Source organism: Eupeodes corollae, chromosome 1 (genome assembly GCF_945859685.1).
Source record: "Eupeodes corollae chromosome 1, idEupCoro1.1, whole genome shotgun sequence".
NCBI classification, from domain to species: Eukaryota; Metazoa; Arthropoda; class Insecta; order Diptera; family Syrphidae; genus Eupeodes; species Eupeodes corollae.
The window spans coordinates 222,157,264-222,174,137 of record NC_079147.1 but is presented as its reverse complement, the minus strand read 5'-3'; the positions used below and the strand labels follow the sequence as shown (position 1 = coordinate 222,174,137).

The following is a 16,874-nucleotide window of genomic DNA, read 5'->3' as shown; positions in this document are numbered from 1 at the left end:
CCATTAAGCTGCCTGCCACCGGTCTTGAGGAGGCACCATTTTCAAAAATATCTATTTTTCAAGTTTTTTGTTATTCATATTTTGGTCATACGAGTTGCTTCCTTGCAGTAAATAAAAATCAATAGAATTCAACTCTTAAATATATATTAACAACAAAATTTAAATAAAAGTAAATACAACAATATTTATAGGCACATATGTATACACATTAAAACTGGTTGACTCTAATAAATAACTTTTATCCTTCCTTCCAGACCTGTGGTTATCGGCTGCGCCACATTTATGTATTCAACTAAAGCTTCTATATCCGTTTTATATTTTCTTCAAAAGAAAAAAACACAAATTGTTTTAATAAAACAAAACATTTAAATTGAAATTAACTTACTCATGGTCTGTGCCCTTAGCAGCTAACGTTGTAAATCCATCTCCGCCGTTAGCAAGAAAATCAGCTGTAACGATCCGGTACACCTGATCTTTGTCCAAGGGTAGATATCTTGGTATATCACAATCTGAACATTTTACTTGTACATCTTGAACTCGTTTGCCTGGGGGATTCTTAAAATTGTATACTATTCTAAGACCCGACACTTGAAGCATATTTCGAGAGCTGAGAATTCCATTTTCGGCTTCTACTAGATTTACACTATATTCCAATGTATCCAATAAGTATTGTCCCTTTAAGTTTAAAGCTATTAGTGAATTTTCAAACGGAGACATTGTTACAACGTGTGCGTATGTGAGATCTGTAGGGAAAAATGTCTAATATGAAGGTAAACTATAAGATCAAGCCGAGACACATTCTTACTTCCTTTGTTAAGGGGAACCCTTAATGCACCCGCATTAACAAGTGCTATAGAGACATTTGTCCATTTATTCTCTTGTGAAAATGTGGAAGCATTAATAAATACATGTACCAATGCGTCGGCGAAGAAATTTCCAAGATTACACTCTCCAGATTCACATGGCCACTTTTCCAAGGCCACCCTCGATGATCCAACAATCACATTTCCTTTTTCGTCAACAATTTCCTTCCAAGGAGCAATTGCTTCAAGGACTTCTTTGTCTAAAAAATTATTAACGCACTGTTTAACAATAAGTTCAAATGGATAAAAAATAAATAAATTAGCTGACACAACATTTCTAAGAAAACTTCCAACTCTCAAACATTCCTGCGTGCGAGTAATGTCAGGAGTGAAAGGGACCTACGTTTTTACGCTATACCCGAAGGGCTTATTGGGAATACACTTTTCATGACAAGAAATACTCTTAGAGGATTTGTCAATTCTACGAAAGAGAGTGTACCCGTGACAAAAAACTTAAGGCAGGGATTGAACCCAAGTACTCTGACATGACAGTCCTAAGCACTAACAGCCACACTACGAGTTAAAATGGTTATCCCGCGTAGAAGCATAATAAATTTGATACATTTCTGAACAAAACAAATTATAAAATATTTACCTTCTTCCACATCTTTGCTCATGTAGATAGGTGCGCCTTCATAAGACACCACATCTCCATTGTCATCGAAGAAAAGCGTTATATTTCCTACATATTTAGCATAGGCAGCCGCCTGAACAATCAAAACCCGATGACCACTATCCTTGTGAATTATTTCCGTCGGATAGTCTCCTCTAGGCGTGTCAGGTCCGGGCATAACATCACCAGTATAAAGAAAGGTATGTGAATGAGACCCAACAATGATGTCGATTTCAGCTCCTGCGTGTTCGGCAATTATCTGATCAACATCATAGCCACAGTGAGTGAGTGCAATTATAATATTGACACCTTGTTGCTTCAATTTTTGAGCTTCTTCAATAATAACGTCACTTTCATTGAGAAACTTAAGATTTCCAGTATCAGCAAGGTCCTATTGAAAATTTAATTAAACATTTCAATAAAAAGTTATTCTTTGAATTTCTAAAGTCTTGAAGCTCAACTAACATAAAATGTTGCCAAAACAACTCCAATAATACCAATTTTTCTTCCACTTCTTTCGATTATTATGGAATTTTGATAAAGTCCTTGCATTGTTGGCTCCTCTGAAGCATCAATATTTGCTGCCACCATTGGTGAATTTATTGTTTCCAGAAATGGAACCAATCCTTCGATTTTATGATCAAATTCATGGTTTCCAATAGTCTACGTTATAATAAAAGTGAAACTCGTATAGTTTGTATTGAAACTCGAAGCCTTTTTAAAAGTTTGCTGAAATAATAACCAACCATTGCATCAGCTGGAAGCATATTAAGAAACTGACTTGTCACTTTCCATCGACCTATGTTGTACCAAAGAGTCCCTTGGAAACTATCACCAGCATTTAAATAAATGGCATTGTTGTGTTTTTGTTGCTCCAATAGACGGCGCACTGTGTAAACTGTCCGTGCGTAGCCTCCGATACATTCTTCACCATCATCACAAGTGCCACCAAAGGTATCAGTAGGTTCAAATCTGAAAAAAAAAAACATTTTTTAATTAAAGACCAGCAACTTTGAAGTTATCAAATGGCTACAACGTTTGAGTAGGTACATATTCATATCTCTTTATTAAGCTTTGATTTTGTCTTTTCTAAATTAAACTGCGGTTTATGTTATTCAAAGACAATTTAAACCCATTTTTAAACGATAGTCTGGAGTCTTAAAATCAACTCGACATAACCTATGGGGCTTATTCATAGAAGATTACTTAAGTCCTGGTTTCTTGATCAATAGTTTAAGGCTTATTGCTTGATTAAACGCAGCTCTTTTTCATAGTCAATATCGTAGAGGAAATAAATTATCTCTATGGTCAATATCCTAGCTGTGTTTAGTAAAACCCCAGGTTAAGGTTGTGCTCTACTACAATTATACTTCAAATGACAAAATAAAATATTGTTATATTTCCAAATTTGTTTTGTGCTGTCATTTCCCAAATTGACTCTCAAAAAGTTGGCAACGCTGCGCTGTGTTTTAAAGTTGACATTTTTCTGGACAGCAAGTTTACATTACATTTGTTTGTTATTATTTACTTCTTCGGTTCAGCTTAAATCAAAAGAAGATATTTTAGAGATAATAGCAACCCAATCGAATTGAGTGAAAATGAGTAAATATTCAAAAAGAAAAGAAAGATCATGTATAACATTTGTAAAACATTTTTGTTTAGCTTTGTGCAGCAGTTTAGAGTCAACAAGGAATGTTTTCACACGATACTCAGCTCGTAAGATCTTCCAGAAGAAGAACATTAGTTCCACCAGTTCTACAGCTTTAGGGATTCAATCAGTTTTCCCCACAGCACATTGCTATTTTTTCTTCCTTGGGCAGTTTTAAGAATTCCCCCTCGCTAAACCAACGTGAGAACTCATAAAATTGGTCAAAATCTCAGTTTTGTATTCATTGACATATTATTTTGTTTTTTTATTTTTATTATACAAAAATCACTGCCGACCATAACTAAACTAATGTCTGTCGAGTGAAAACTTTTGTTTCAAACGTCAATTTGAAGTTTGTGTACTGCCAAATCTGGAGAAACAATCGAGGACACTCGATTAAACCAAAATGTGTGCTGCCAATGCTCGATTGTATCGGCTAAACTCGGTTGTATGAAGTTACGTGCTGGGACTCCATCATTTCCTATGTTTGTAGTTAAAGCACAAGTTTAGCTCTAAACTTAGGTTTAAATTTATTTGTAAAAAGCCTTAACTCTGGACTTGCAAGAGTTTAGCAAACGTCTATGAATACGCTCTAGTTTTATCTCTATAAAATAAAAATAAATAAACTAATGAAGAAAATATCATTTCGAGACATTTGGAAAAATAAAAAAAAAATTCCGTTGACTTTAGAATTGATCAAAATTTAGATATTTTTTTTGGATGTTAAAATCGCCCCGCCCAACAGAAAACAAAAGTGTTAATTAACTCGAATCGATCTCTTTTAAATGGATGACAACGATTTCTATGGAAGCTATCGATTTGATTCAAAAACTGCCAAGTTCTTCTTAATATTGACGATCGAATGAGAGGTTTGCGAATATCTGTGAGTTTCTATGTCTTAACAGCGTTAAGATTTTTTGAATAGATTATTTGATGTTCACTACATACAAGTCTTTACCACAATAAGTGAATATTTTGTTATATTCATGGAATTTCTAACCTAATGGTCGGCAGAATAGTAGTCAAAGGCATTGGTTCCGCATTTAAAATTTGTCCCCCTAAAAGCCGTTTCTAACTAAGCAGATCTGGTCATCAGAACGCGTTCCCGAATGTAAAGATTTGAAACTTCGATATGATTTGTTCTCTTAAGAAAATCGGCAATCTTTCCTAGTTCAACAGCACTAGCAATATCAACATATATCATAGGTACCAGTTTCTTTCATACAATAGTTTTTCTTATAACCGTTTTAGTCGCATGGCTTCTGTAGCACCTTCACTTACAGCCATTTTTTCAGCTTAGTTCTTGATATGGTACGACGTTAAAGTTCACTATCGTCTTGTTTGAAGATCACCTGTACGTTTAACGCTGTTCCAGTCACTCTGGATGCTGCAGATTGCTGACTAACTTACTGCAAAAACGATATCACACCATGCAACTGTTGCTAGATGCAACAAGGTCAAAACAACTTCTGGATATGGAACTGATTCTTTCAATTTGTCAAGCTTTGAATTTTTATCTTATCATCCATTTTTTGTTTTTGTTTAAAATTGTCCAAATATTGGACTGAAATTTTAAATCCATCGTCAACATAAATCCCTAAAGTAAAAAAAAGTAAAGAACTTTTCCACAACAGTAAAATTAAAATAAACTTCGATCAGCATTGCTGTTCTTAAGTCCTGCAGTCTCCATGAAGCTGCATTCCAACCGACATACTCTGCCGGTTCCATTTTTAGTTCCTTCAGGCAGCTCCAAATATATGTACTTCCTCCTCAAAAATACGGTAGTAAAATGTTAAAACGTCAAATTGTTGAATGTTCATTCTTAACAGATACGATAAAACTAAATCCTTCATCGTAATCAATAGCTTTTTGTTGAAGATATTCTTTCGCAACAAGTCTTGCTTTGTATTGCCGATTCTCATCTTTCCCTGTATTCTCACACGACAAACCCATCGATTTTGATCTCCTTTTTGATTTGCTGGCTATTTAACAAGCTCCAATAGTTTTGTTTTCTTCAAAAGATGATAACATTACTCTCAAAGCTAAGAGCTACTGTTCACTATGGGCTGATATCATAGCTTCTGGGTATGACTTTGGCTCTTAAGATGATTCTTGAACTATCATCAGATATTCTGATCTTGTTGGAATTTATATCTTCAGTACAAATTTCTAAAACCAGACATTTCTTTCTTGATGTCTAACCGAATGTTCTTAATCAATTCCAAAAAGAACAACGGGAGTAGCAATCCTTTCAGCACTTATGCTTTTTATGTGACCAAAATTTCAACATTTTCTTTTAAAAATGTATCTCATTATGACTTCTTCTAGAAATGCACTCTCAGTTTTCGAAGTGCAAACTTCTTCAGGCTTGCAAACCACATTATGGCTATACATACAATTTTTTATACTTTGGAATCCAGACTTGAAATCTATCTTTTTCGTTCACGTAACTAACCATTCTTCTGTCTATTGCCTTTTCATCAAACTTCTTTGGAAAATCCTTCAATATGTCAACATAATATTCAGTGCTAAAAATACGAGTACGTAATTATGAAAGATTATAAAATTGCTTTCGATACCATATATTTCAAATATTTCTTGTTTTCTATAGTTGTCGGTCCCATGCGATTTAAGACATATACTGCTGTATTATATGACTCCGCCCCTAATAATTTTTGAAACTCACTCGAAATTGTCATCCTTTTCGCTGCTTCCACAATTGTCCGGTTTTCTTTTCTGCGACTGGAATTTTTGGATTCCAAATTTTGACAATTGGTAACTTCTTGATCGTTGAACTCTCTACCGCCATCGCATCTCAACTTTTTGATAACGTATCTAGTGGTTTTTGCTTTATCCAAGAACTCTGGTTGGCAGGTTCAGATAACATAAGGGACTTCATTTGCGGTCCACTGCATTCTTTAAACATAATTTGGACTAAAGCAACTAGTTAATTTTTCAAGTGCCATAAATTTCAAATTCAGAACTTTATTCACTAACCTATCCCTTTAGTTCATCGTACAAAAACCAAAGACATTATTGTTTACAAAACAGTCTCTAGGTAAGCCAAAAGTTTATCACCATTTTTATTTTGTATTGTAAAGTAATTTTACTTATTTATTTTCCAATCTTAGAAGGAACCCTTTTTTACAAAACATTAAATGGAATTGTGCAGAAAATATATGAATCATAGAGAAATAAAATAAAGTTCAGCTTTCAGTTAATTGAAAAAACATGATCAACTGTCATTTTGACATTAGTAGGCTTGATTTGATAGTTAGGGAGATTATTGGGCAGGTTCAGGCGACATAAGGAACTTGAAAGTAAGGCAAGTTTCTAGTATCTGATTGGCCAGCTGCCAAGAAATTGCCTTCCAATTAAGGCAACTTTATTGGAAACTTGACTGGAAAGTTAGTCAAGAAAAATCTCCCTAACCATCAAGTCACATCAACTTGTGTCAGAATGACAATCGATCATGTTTTTTTTTTAATTAATTGAAAGTTGAAATTTATGTCTCTACGATTTATATATTTTTCATAATTTCATTTAATATTTTGTGTAAAAGGGTTTCTCGTCAAATTGAAAAAGAAATAAGTAATATTTCTTTAAAATACGAAATGCAAATTGGGATCGACATGTAGCTTGCCTGAGGAGTGTTTTGTAGATAATAATGTTTTTGGTAGTTTTTGTACAGTAAACTGAAGGTATAAGTTAGGGAAGTAAAGTTCTGAGTTTGAATTTTATGACACTTTAAAAGCTGAATAGTTGACTTGGTCAAAATGTACGTTCAAGAAATGCAGTTGACTGCAAATGAAGTCCCTTATGTTGTCTGAACATGCCCATTCTTTACTAACTTTTCAGTTAACTTTTCAATGAAGTTGCCTTAATTGGCCAATCAGATACTTGAAACTTGGCTTACTTTCAAGTCTCTTATGTCGTCTAAATTTGCCCCCCACTCTTTCCATTACGCTATTCATATGTTATATAGACAAGAAAACTACTTTGGATTATAAACATAATACAAAGTTAAGCAAAGTGATTTGACTTATTTTTCAAGTGTATGTATGTAGATTTTTTAACTTCAATAAATGACACTATAGCTAGTTTCCTTATGTGATGAACCTTCTTTTTGTCAGCGGTGCCGATTTTTGATAGGAAATATGTTACGTATCTGAGCCCAATTATATTTGAATCTATCGGAGTCATTTAGTATCTAATCTCAGGGGCATTGAAGTAGATAAAGACCCGACCGCTCCTGGTTCTATTAAAGCAATTAATTTAAAGTTATTTTTCAATTATAAATCCATTTATACTTAAAAGAGATTAGGGCAAATATTGATAAGTATTTGTTCCTAAAGGATACTTCAAATTTAAGCCGTATTTTTACGACCATATAATCGACCAATTTTTTTATTTTAAATCAGTTAAAACGTGTCATATTAAAGCCTTAAGAACTATCTATAAGTTTAGTGAATGATTTCCGAAACTTGTGATAATGACGTAAAAATCAATTGCGAATGTTGAAGTACTCGAAAAATTGTTAATATGTATTTTGCATTCATTTTTGTTAAACAAGAGTTAATTACAATTAATTGTATTTAAACAATAAACTGGGTGACCACATGTCTTGATAATAATAAACTTATCTACAATACCATAAATTATCTTCCTAATCGTAACAAGATCGCAATTTTGTTAAGCACAAAACCAGTTCCACTATAGATCGATTCTGCAAAAATTAACCTTATCGATTTAATTCTGACATTGTGCTTATTTATATCATAAAAGTGCTTAGTAATTTTATTAAAACGTAAGTATCTGTTATAAATCTTTATTAACGAATAACATTTGACGAATGTTAACTTTAGATTATCAAACTCTAGCCATCAATCAACAAAATATTAATAAATTCTTATACCAACTGAATTTGTATAAGAACTGATTTAATGCACTGGAATATGGCTTCGGTACTCGAAGTGTAATCAATTCAAAAGTCCATAAATTCGGTTAAAATAATAATTTGTATTTATTTCAATGAACAGAATTTTTGAAGATAATCAAAAATTCAGAATCCATTCACTTTGACTTGAAATGCCCTCCTTTTACCTTTAGGATTCCCTTGAGACGTTAAAAAAAACGAATCTCAAGCTGCCCAAACTTAACTTGCTGGTATTTTAACCCACTTTCCGTCAATGGATTTTTTTAAGTGAGGACCTTGCTTTATAAAAGAACCCAGAGAAAATAATCCATTGGATTATCGTGAGGTGAATTCAAGAGTCATTGTGTCGTCCAAATGAAGTTCGAAACGTTGTGTTGATAAGATCAATTAAATCAATATAAACAATTGTAGAATATTTTTCAATCGTCCTGGCTTTGCAGTGAATGTTGGGCTCGCTGTTGGTCGACCAGTGCACCCAAATACTAACCTTTTTTACCATACCAACAATATTTGAACACTTTTTTCAGTCAGACAGGGTTGTATTCTGTCGCCAATATTAGGCCGATTCAGACGACAAAAGGACTTGAAAGTTAGGCAAGTTTCTAGTATCTGATTGGCCAGGTGCCAATAAATAACTTCCAATTAAGGCAACTTTAGTGGAAAGTTGACTGGAAAGTTAGTCAAGAAAAATGTCCCTAATATCAAGTCAAGTCTACTCTATCAAAATGACCGTTGATAATGTTTTTTTCATTCAACTGAAAGCTGCACTTTATTACGCTATGATTTATTTATTTTCTGCACAAATTTATTTAATGCTTTCTAATAAAGGGTTCCTTGTCAATTTGGAAAAGAAATAACTAATATTTGCTTGCAATACAAAATACAAGTCGTGGTGGACTTGTAGCTTGCCTAAGGGGTGTTTTAAAGAGAGTAATTTTGTTGGTACTTTTTGTACTATGAACCTAAAGAGATATGCGAAGTAAAGTTCTAAATCTGAAATTAAATTCATGACACTTGAAAAACTAACTAGTTGCCTTGGCCAAAATTTACGTTTAAAGAATGAAGATGACTGCAAATGAAGTCCCTTATATTGGCTGAACCTTCCCGTTGTTTTTGCTGGTGATAAGCGATGTACTGCGGGCAGCTTTGCCAAATGGTGGAGGGATCCAGCAAACTTTAACATTCTATTTAAAGCACTTGGATTATGCGGACGATGTTGGCTTATTCTCTCATAGGATCATGGATCGCCATTAAATGACAACAAGTGTGGAGAGAGAAGCAGAAATCGTGGGGCTGAAAATGTAATTCCGGGAAAAAAATGATCAGCCTCGGAACCCGACCATCCTTTTAAATAAATATTTCCTGACAACCAGTGGAAAAAGTGGAGGCGAACCGAACAAGACGTCATCTGCCGCATCGGAAAAGCAAAAGATCCGTTCGGTATGCTGTCGAAAGAGTGGTGGAATAACTCTATCAGCTTGAGAAAAAAGCTAAGACTGTTTCGCAAGAAATGTCGAATCTGTACTTCTTTATGGGTGCAGCACCTCGAAGGTTCCTAAGGATTTTCTGGCCAAACCGAATATCCAATTAGGTCCTTCATAGAAGGACGTGGCACAGGACAGTCGAGAAGGAATCAGATTCACTAGGCAAGACTTAGAAGGAGCTGAAACATGAATCCGCAAACGATGGCGCGTAGGCGTAGTAGAGGCCCTATCCCCCTTAAATGGTCCCCAAAGGACTTAACAGGTCTGATTACCTAAGTAAGTAAGTACTTTTTTAAAAGTCGAAGTATTATTTTTCATGACAAATAGCCCACAATTTTTTCTAATACAAAGAAGTAAAAAGAGCCCAAAAGTTTCATAAAATATTAATAACAATATTTTGAGTAAGTAAAAAATCAAAATCTTTCTTTGGTCTTATAACAATTTAAACGAAAACCATTTGTAATCAGTTTATAGTTGTGTTGAAAAGTTTTCATGTTTTTTTTCGTTCGCAAAATAGTTGAATTTATACCACGTATCACGTCACAATGTATTAAATAAATTCAATTGAAGCCACTAGCGTTATTGGTTCGAGAGATATTGGAAGTCAGCTAATTTTTCCACTTTTTCTTTGATTGCTATACTAAAAAAAAACACCATCTCAATTTCTTACAAAGAACTTCATGCATCTTTTGATGTTACTATCAGTAAAACAAAATTTATTTGAAATCGATATATCTGATTCTTCCTGAGATATAGCCGACGAAAAAAGGTACTGACGCAAGCACAAATATCTCTCTAAAAATCTTTAATTTAGATTCTAGGCCCTTGAAACGTCTAGGAATTGCAAAATGTTCAATTCGACAAATTGAACCGAAGTTAAAAAATGTTTTATAAATAACAATCAAAACAAGATCTAATTTTACTTATAGTGTTAAAAATAAGAAAGCTGAAAACCTTGAAAGGTTTTTCAACATCTCTTAAATATTGATTACGATTCTGAAGTACTATTTTTTCATTATCGATTCATTAATGTTCAAAAATATGCACACTCAAGGTCGAAAATTGATTATTTTTAAAATACCTATCAAAGAAATTTGACCTTAAATCAAGATATTCACAAATCAGTTGAAAGTATTAAAAAATATATCCCGAAATTGTGATTGACACGATTAAGTTTATATTCAAAGTTGTACGTACAATTAAACATATTTCTATATTTTATTATATTACATACTTTTGTTGTATGTATATAGTTTTATTCGAATATAGATATTTTTTTAAGACAAGCCAAGTTTGTAGGTAAGGAGACTAATTTCAAAACTCTTTTCTTACGCTAGTTCTCAAAAAGAGTTAAGTATGTGAAAGTGTACTTTGAAACGATCCCAATCTAAGAAATTAACTTAGATCTATCCAAACTGTGTATTATCTGTTTGAAATTTTTTTCAAAACTACACTATTTCGTTATATTTAATATTCATCTACAATATTTTCTTATTTATAGTACTTTGATGTTTTAGATGACTTTTTGAAAAACATATTTAATCCTAGTGAATTAAAACAAATAACAACTTTTACCTTGCATGAAAATCATTAATATGAATAATTGACAAGGGAAACAAATCCGAACGAACCGACGATGACAACGAACTTAATACTAAAATAAAAAATAGTCCAATGACGTTTTTTAAAGAATCCATAGTTTAATTTGTAACTAATTAGCGATTTAACCCTGGAAGCCGTTTAAAAAATTATAACTACGAGTAATATATAATTTCAGCCGCCCGCGCCCGACACTGTTTGAATTTTTGATCGTTACTTTGTTTCGAGTTTAACGCCTGCTTCTGCTGGCAGATCGGGCAAAACTAATGATAAATTTTAAAACAATGTTTCGATTTTACTTCGTGATGATGTTGATTATCCATAACTGGCGTTTGCGCCAAGAGCTACTAGATAAAGTGTAGAACTCAATTGAATTGTAAAAGTATAAGAAATCTAATAAGGTTTATAAATTATGATAAGCGTTTGCTGAATTCTTAATCTTAAATAAGTAAATTGATAAATGGACTCTGAAACTATTTTAATCATTTATGATGTACAATCAGTTTTGAAAAGAAAACTAAAGATCTTACTTGTGATAAAATATTATAAAACGTTAATCACATCAATATTTATGTACATATTTACATACAAAATTACAATATATACGAGTACCTACCCTTTATGGCATATGATATATTGGAATATGAGAATAATTATTTAGTTTTACTTTAAGACTTAGAAATTTAGGAAATGTATAGCTTGTATATTTTAAATTGAATGTAATATTTAAAAAAAAAGATGAATCTTTATTTCGACAAACTGACAAAGCTATACAGCTCGAGATGCACTCAGTAATTAAGATTACAAGAAGATTTTTCAATATCTTCTAAAAACTATGAAGGGCTTATATAACTTATTAAATCATTCATTGAAATTGAACTGAACGGGTTTCTTTCTAGAATATGTCTTATAGTCCAGCAAAATAAGGTAAAAATAGTGATCAAATTTATTCATACCTTAAGGTTAGGTTAGGTTGGAGTGGCTTTCCAGATGTCATTGACACACGTAGACCTCAAGGGTCCATTGTGATACCACTAATGAGGTTACTCATGGGAGAGTAATGAATTCAAACAAACCATTTTGTACTTTTAATAAAGTTAGAGAGACGTTTGTGTCAATCGTTGCCAGTTCACTGGTGTTATCGAAGAAGGGATTACCGAGAAAGTTATTCCTTCTAATGGAGAGTGCTAGACATGTACACAGAAGGTGTTGGACTGTTTCCTCTTCCTCCTCGTCCATGCAGCTTCTACAGAAGTCATTTGTGTAGACCCCTAGCCTCAGAGCATGTCTTCCTATGAGGCAGTGTCCCGTTATTACTCCAATTGTAGAGCTTATACTTTGTCTGCTCAGTGATAACAAGCTTTTTGACCGTTTTAAGTCAATACTTGGCCATATTTGCTTGGTTGCTAGGCAGGTGTTACTTTGTGACCATCAAGCATTTGTTGATTCTAGAGCATATTGCTTGAGAAGATATTTGCATGTAGAAAGTGGTGTTCCTATGTTATGTTTTTGTCTAACATAAGGCAGAAGTGTTCCGGCGAGCTCATCGGCTTTGCAATTTCCCGGAATGTCTCTGTGGCCCGGCACCCAAATGAGGTGAATGTTAAACTGTTCCGTCATCTCATTCAGAGATGATTGACAATCGTGGTCTGTTCGAGAGTTTGTGGAGACAGACGCGAGAGATTTAAGAGCGGCTTGGCTGTCTGAGAAGATTCGTATATCCTTACAAGATATAACGTTTTCTTTGAGCCAGGATAGTGCTTCTTTAATTGCCATTACTTCTGCCTGGAATACACTGCATTGATTGGGAAGTCTATAGGATAGACTGAGATTCAGTTGTTCTGAAAAGATACCACATCCAACTCCGTGATCGGTCTTTGAACCGTCAGTATAGAAGTGTACCGCATCGTCTTCCAGGGGTCCCTCTTCTTCCCAGAAGGATCTTGAAGGGATGGACACATGGAATCTTTTACCAAATACCATTTTTGGGGTGGTATAGTCTAAGCGATCTGGGATAGATTTGAAATTGTCTAGAATAGTTGTATGTCCAGTATTGTTACTGGTCCATTGAGAGGGCCGAAGCATTGGTTTCCATGCGCTCTACGTGACCCAGCCATCTTATTCGTTGGACTTTTACCCTTCTGGCTAAGTTTATGTCTACGTCTACAGCCCGTACAGCTCGTCGTTCCATCTTCGATGCATGCGGGACCGTAGATCACACGAAGAACTTTTCTCTCGAAACGACCCAAGGTGCTTTCATCCGTTTTTTTCATAGTCATTGCTTCTGCAGAACGGGGATGATAAGGGTCTTATATAGCGACACTTTGGTCCTTCGAGAGAGGACTTTTCCACTCAATTGCTTTCCTAGCCCTAAGAAACAGCTGTTAGCAAGTTATTCTTCAGCGCTGGTGTTGTTTTCTGCGCTTACAGCGGAGCCTAGGTAGACGAAGTCCATGACTACCTCAAAGTTACGACTTTCGATGGGGACGTTTTGACCAAGACGTCGGTGTTGTAGGTCCTTTCTTGTTTATAACACCTTTTTTAAATTTAAAAAAATACAATTTGCTAAAATGATTCAGAGATAGAAGGCAAAAAGAGTGCAACGCTCAACACTTTATTGAATTAAATTGTTGGTGAAAAAAATTAAAGTTTAATAAAAAAAAGATTTCAAACGTCTAAGTTTTTAACAAGTAATAAAATTCCATTAGCATATTAACCGTTTTTATTTTCAAAAACAAAAATGGTCAAGGGGTTCTTAATCACCCCAGGAACGGGACAAGATACTCCAAAACTAATTTATGTATACCTAAATGTCAACTCCTCTTTTTTCTGCAATCACAGCGTCGGCCACATCTATTCTTCAAATTACAAAATAACATTTTAAGTAATTCATCTGGAGCTAGTGATACCATTTTTGTAATTTCCCCAAAAATCCTATTTTAAAAACCCAGCCGCATAACTAGAATAATTTTACCCTTTACATTACTGTATTTGATAAGGGACATGGTTTGGATTAGATAAATAGTTAAAATTAAATATTATAAACAAAAGGACATTTTGAGTACTATAACTATATTTTCTTCACTATTATTTTAATTTTAAAAAACTTGCTGAAAGGCGCACACTTTTTGGCATCTATCTCTGAAACGATTGAGCGTATGATATTTATGCTTAACAATTTTGGTAAAGGCGTTCACCATAAGACCTGTAGAAATTTAGACAATAAGGAAAAAGCTGTTTTCGTGACTTAAAGCGGTATGTTACGAAGTGGACACGAGATTTTTTGGTAAACAAATTACCATTTCACTTTTCTAAAGTGGACTATTAACGTGAAACCAAGCAAGTGAAATTTTCAATAGACGTCAACAATGGTTAATAATAATGACCTTATTTAAAAGAGGATTTTATTGTCTTTAAACATAACGGATTAATATTTACTTATAGAGCGCTCACAGCTGTGTCGAATCAAGTCATCCAAAGTTTTTTTTTTGAGTTAGAATTCTTGATTCTCAATTTGTGGTTTGAGTTAGAATTTCGATTTATTAGACCCTCAAATTGGGGGATCTAGGATATTAGTACTCGGCTGAGCAAAGACTTCATTTTAGGATTAATATAGATTGAATTCAACTTTTAACAACCCTCCAAGTTTGAATGTTTAGTTCTTCCTGTTCATTATTGTTCATAAAAACTAAAATTCGTTTGTGCCATAGTAGGTTATAACTCCCCACACCATTATATCTGATGTATGGTTAGTATGTCAAGGTTAAACTTTTTTTTACCCGAAAATACGCGTTTCCATTCACTGCACCAAATAGCATGCTCTCTTGCAAAATTCATCCGATGCTCCTTGTGTACTTGGCTCATAACAGGTTTATTTTTTAATTTTCTTCTCTGGGTGGTATCATTTTTCGTATTATGCTTTAAGCCATTGTTGTTTTAACTGATACTCAGCTTTTAGCCCTTATTTTAGTCACTGGAAGGATAGAATTTAAGACAAGCTATGAAAGTAACCGCTTTTCGCATGGTAACTGTTGTTTCTGCCTTGTACCCTTTTTGACTTTTCATATATTTTGCTCCCAAATGTCTTGCTTCTTTTAAGTCTCCTTGCTATTTCATCCCCTGAGAGTCTCCAAACGTATCTATTTTTGCTCTTTCCGTAGCTGTAAGTATGTACCATGGCAAATGTGGGATGACATTACATTAACCGTCATAATAACCTTGACCCCCTAAATCTGCATAATAAGACATTAGGGCCTTGGACAAAATACATCCAATTTCAAAAGCAGAATATTTTTATCTATGTTACGATCAGATAAAGGTGTACTTATATCCTATATGTGTTCCTTAAAGAGTGGTAATAGTAGTAGTAAAATGTGTGATTTTATTAAGCAGAAAATTGATTTATGTACATATTTTTGTATTAAAAATTCACAAATTATAGCATTGGCTTTTGCCGTCAGCCAGAAAAAAATAGTTTAAATTAATATACAAAGACATACATACATACATGTATTATTATTATAGTTTTAATTTCAAAAAGAAAATTGAATAAGGTATTCGATCATTTTTAAATAAGATTATTAAAAAGCTTGGTTGATAATTTCTTTTCTATAGTTAAGCGCCGTAGGGACGAAATTGGACAATGCTGTCCAGTTTTCACCATTGAGAATTAAAATTATATCATCATTATTGAGGACGTTTTTTCCCCAGAAAGCGCATGTTTCTAGGAAATGCGTTACATTTTCGGCTTCTTGGAGATTACATATTGTTCACCGCGTTTTGTCGTTGCTGCCGTGTGGTTGGTAATTTAAACGCAGCAAATCCTCTTTTGGTTTTGAAAATTAGGGCTATTGTACTTATAGGATATCAATCGTAGTAATAGTTGTTTACACCCATGTCATAGTTTAATTTTTCATATAGGATTCGGGACTCACTTTGTTGAGTCGACTCTCCAAATGTTGCAAAAAAGGATGCTTCAATTTTTCCAAACAATAGTGGGCATAAAGTTTTCCAATCATCTATACCTGATTCTAGCAACTGAAAGTCATGTTCAAGACCAAGTCGAGTCCACTCTTCAAGGAATTGAGAATTCCTGGAAAGCAGATTTCTAACGATTATGTTAGGTAGCCGATGGTTTGGTAACTCTGTAACTTTTAATATGTAGTTATATGTCTCTTTACCCGCTAAAGCAAAAAAAAAAACATTTTATACTCCCTGCAACTTGGGTAGTTTTTTAATTAAACACAAACACGATTTTTATTTTCAAAACCTTTATTTCAATTCCAATTTTTATTCCGGAACAATTTTTTTTAATAAGCTTAATTATATTATCCCGCAGGGATCTGTTTTGGGCCCAATTTTATTCAATATTTCTTTGTCTGATTTCCCGATTCCCAACCCAAATGTTAGCTTAGCAATATTTGCTGACGATACCGTTTTATTTGCCTCCGGTGTTTTATTTCAAAAATGTCTTTACCGAATTGCAAGAAGCCATAGTTCTTATTGAGAAATATTTTCACAAATGGAAAATTAAAGTCAACGGTACGAAGACAATAGCAACATGGGTTACATGTCGAAGAAATTATTGTTACTTACTAAAAATCTGTGCCAATGAAATCGAATGGTCGGATAACTGCAAATACCTCGGCATATTTTTAGATAAAAAGCTTGCTTTCAAAACACACATATCTAATACAATTAACAAAATCAACTTAACAATAAAGATTTTATA

The 16,874-nt window shown here is 33.7% G+C and overlaps 1 protein-coding gene across 1 annotated transcript; it reads right to left on the bottom strand.

The window, feature by feature from the left end:
* Positions 1-127: 127 nt before the first annotated feature.
* LOC129942488 (apyrase-like) lies at positions 128-11,420 on the bottom strand. Its single transcript, XM_056051463.1, has 7 exons — positions 11,120-11,420; positions 2,223-2,448; positions 1,942-2,139; positions 1,459-1,867; positions 806-1,063; positions 386-743; positions 128-321 (listed from the first exon to the last, which is right to left on the bottom strand). Exons 1-7 carry the CDS (start codon positions 11,239-11,241, stop codon positions 225-227), a joined length of 1,668 nt encoding a protein of 555 aa, XP_055907438.1. The 5' UTR covers positions 11,242-11,420; the 3' UTR covers positions 128-224.
* Positions 11,421-16,874: the final 5,454 nt, after the last annotated feature.

Bases quoted from the DNA above. Each gene is read 5' to 3' on its own strand.
- LOC129942488 (XM_056051463.1), bottom strand. From the start codon at position 11,241: ATGGATTCTTTAAAAAACGTCATTGGACTATTTTTTATTTTAGTATTA. The intron at 2,140-2,222 runs GTTGGTTATTAT...ATTATAACGTAG, and splicing joins TGCTTCCAGCTGATGCAATG to ACTATTGGAAACCATGAATT. The intron at 1,064-1,458 runs GTAAATATTTTA...ATAATTTTTTAG, and splicing joins GAGCAAAGATGTGGAAGAAG to ACAAAGAAGTCCTTGAAGCA.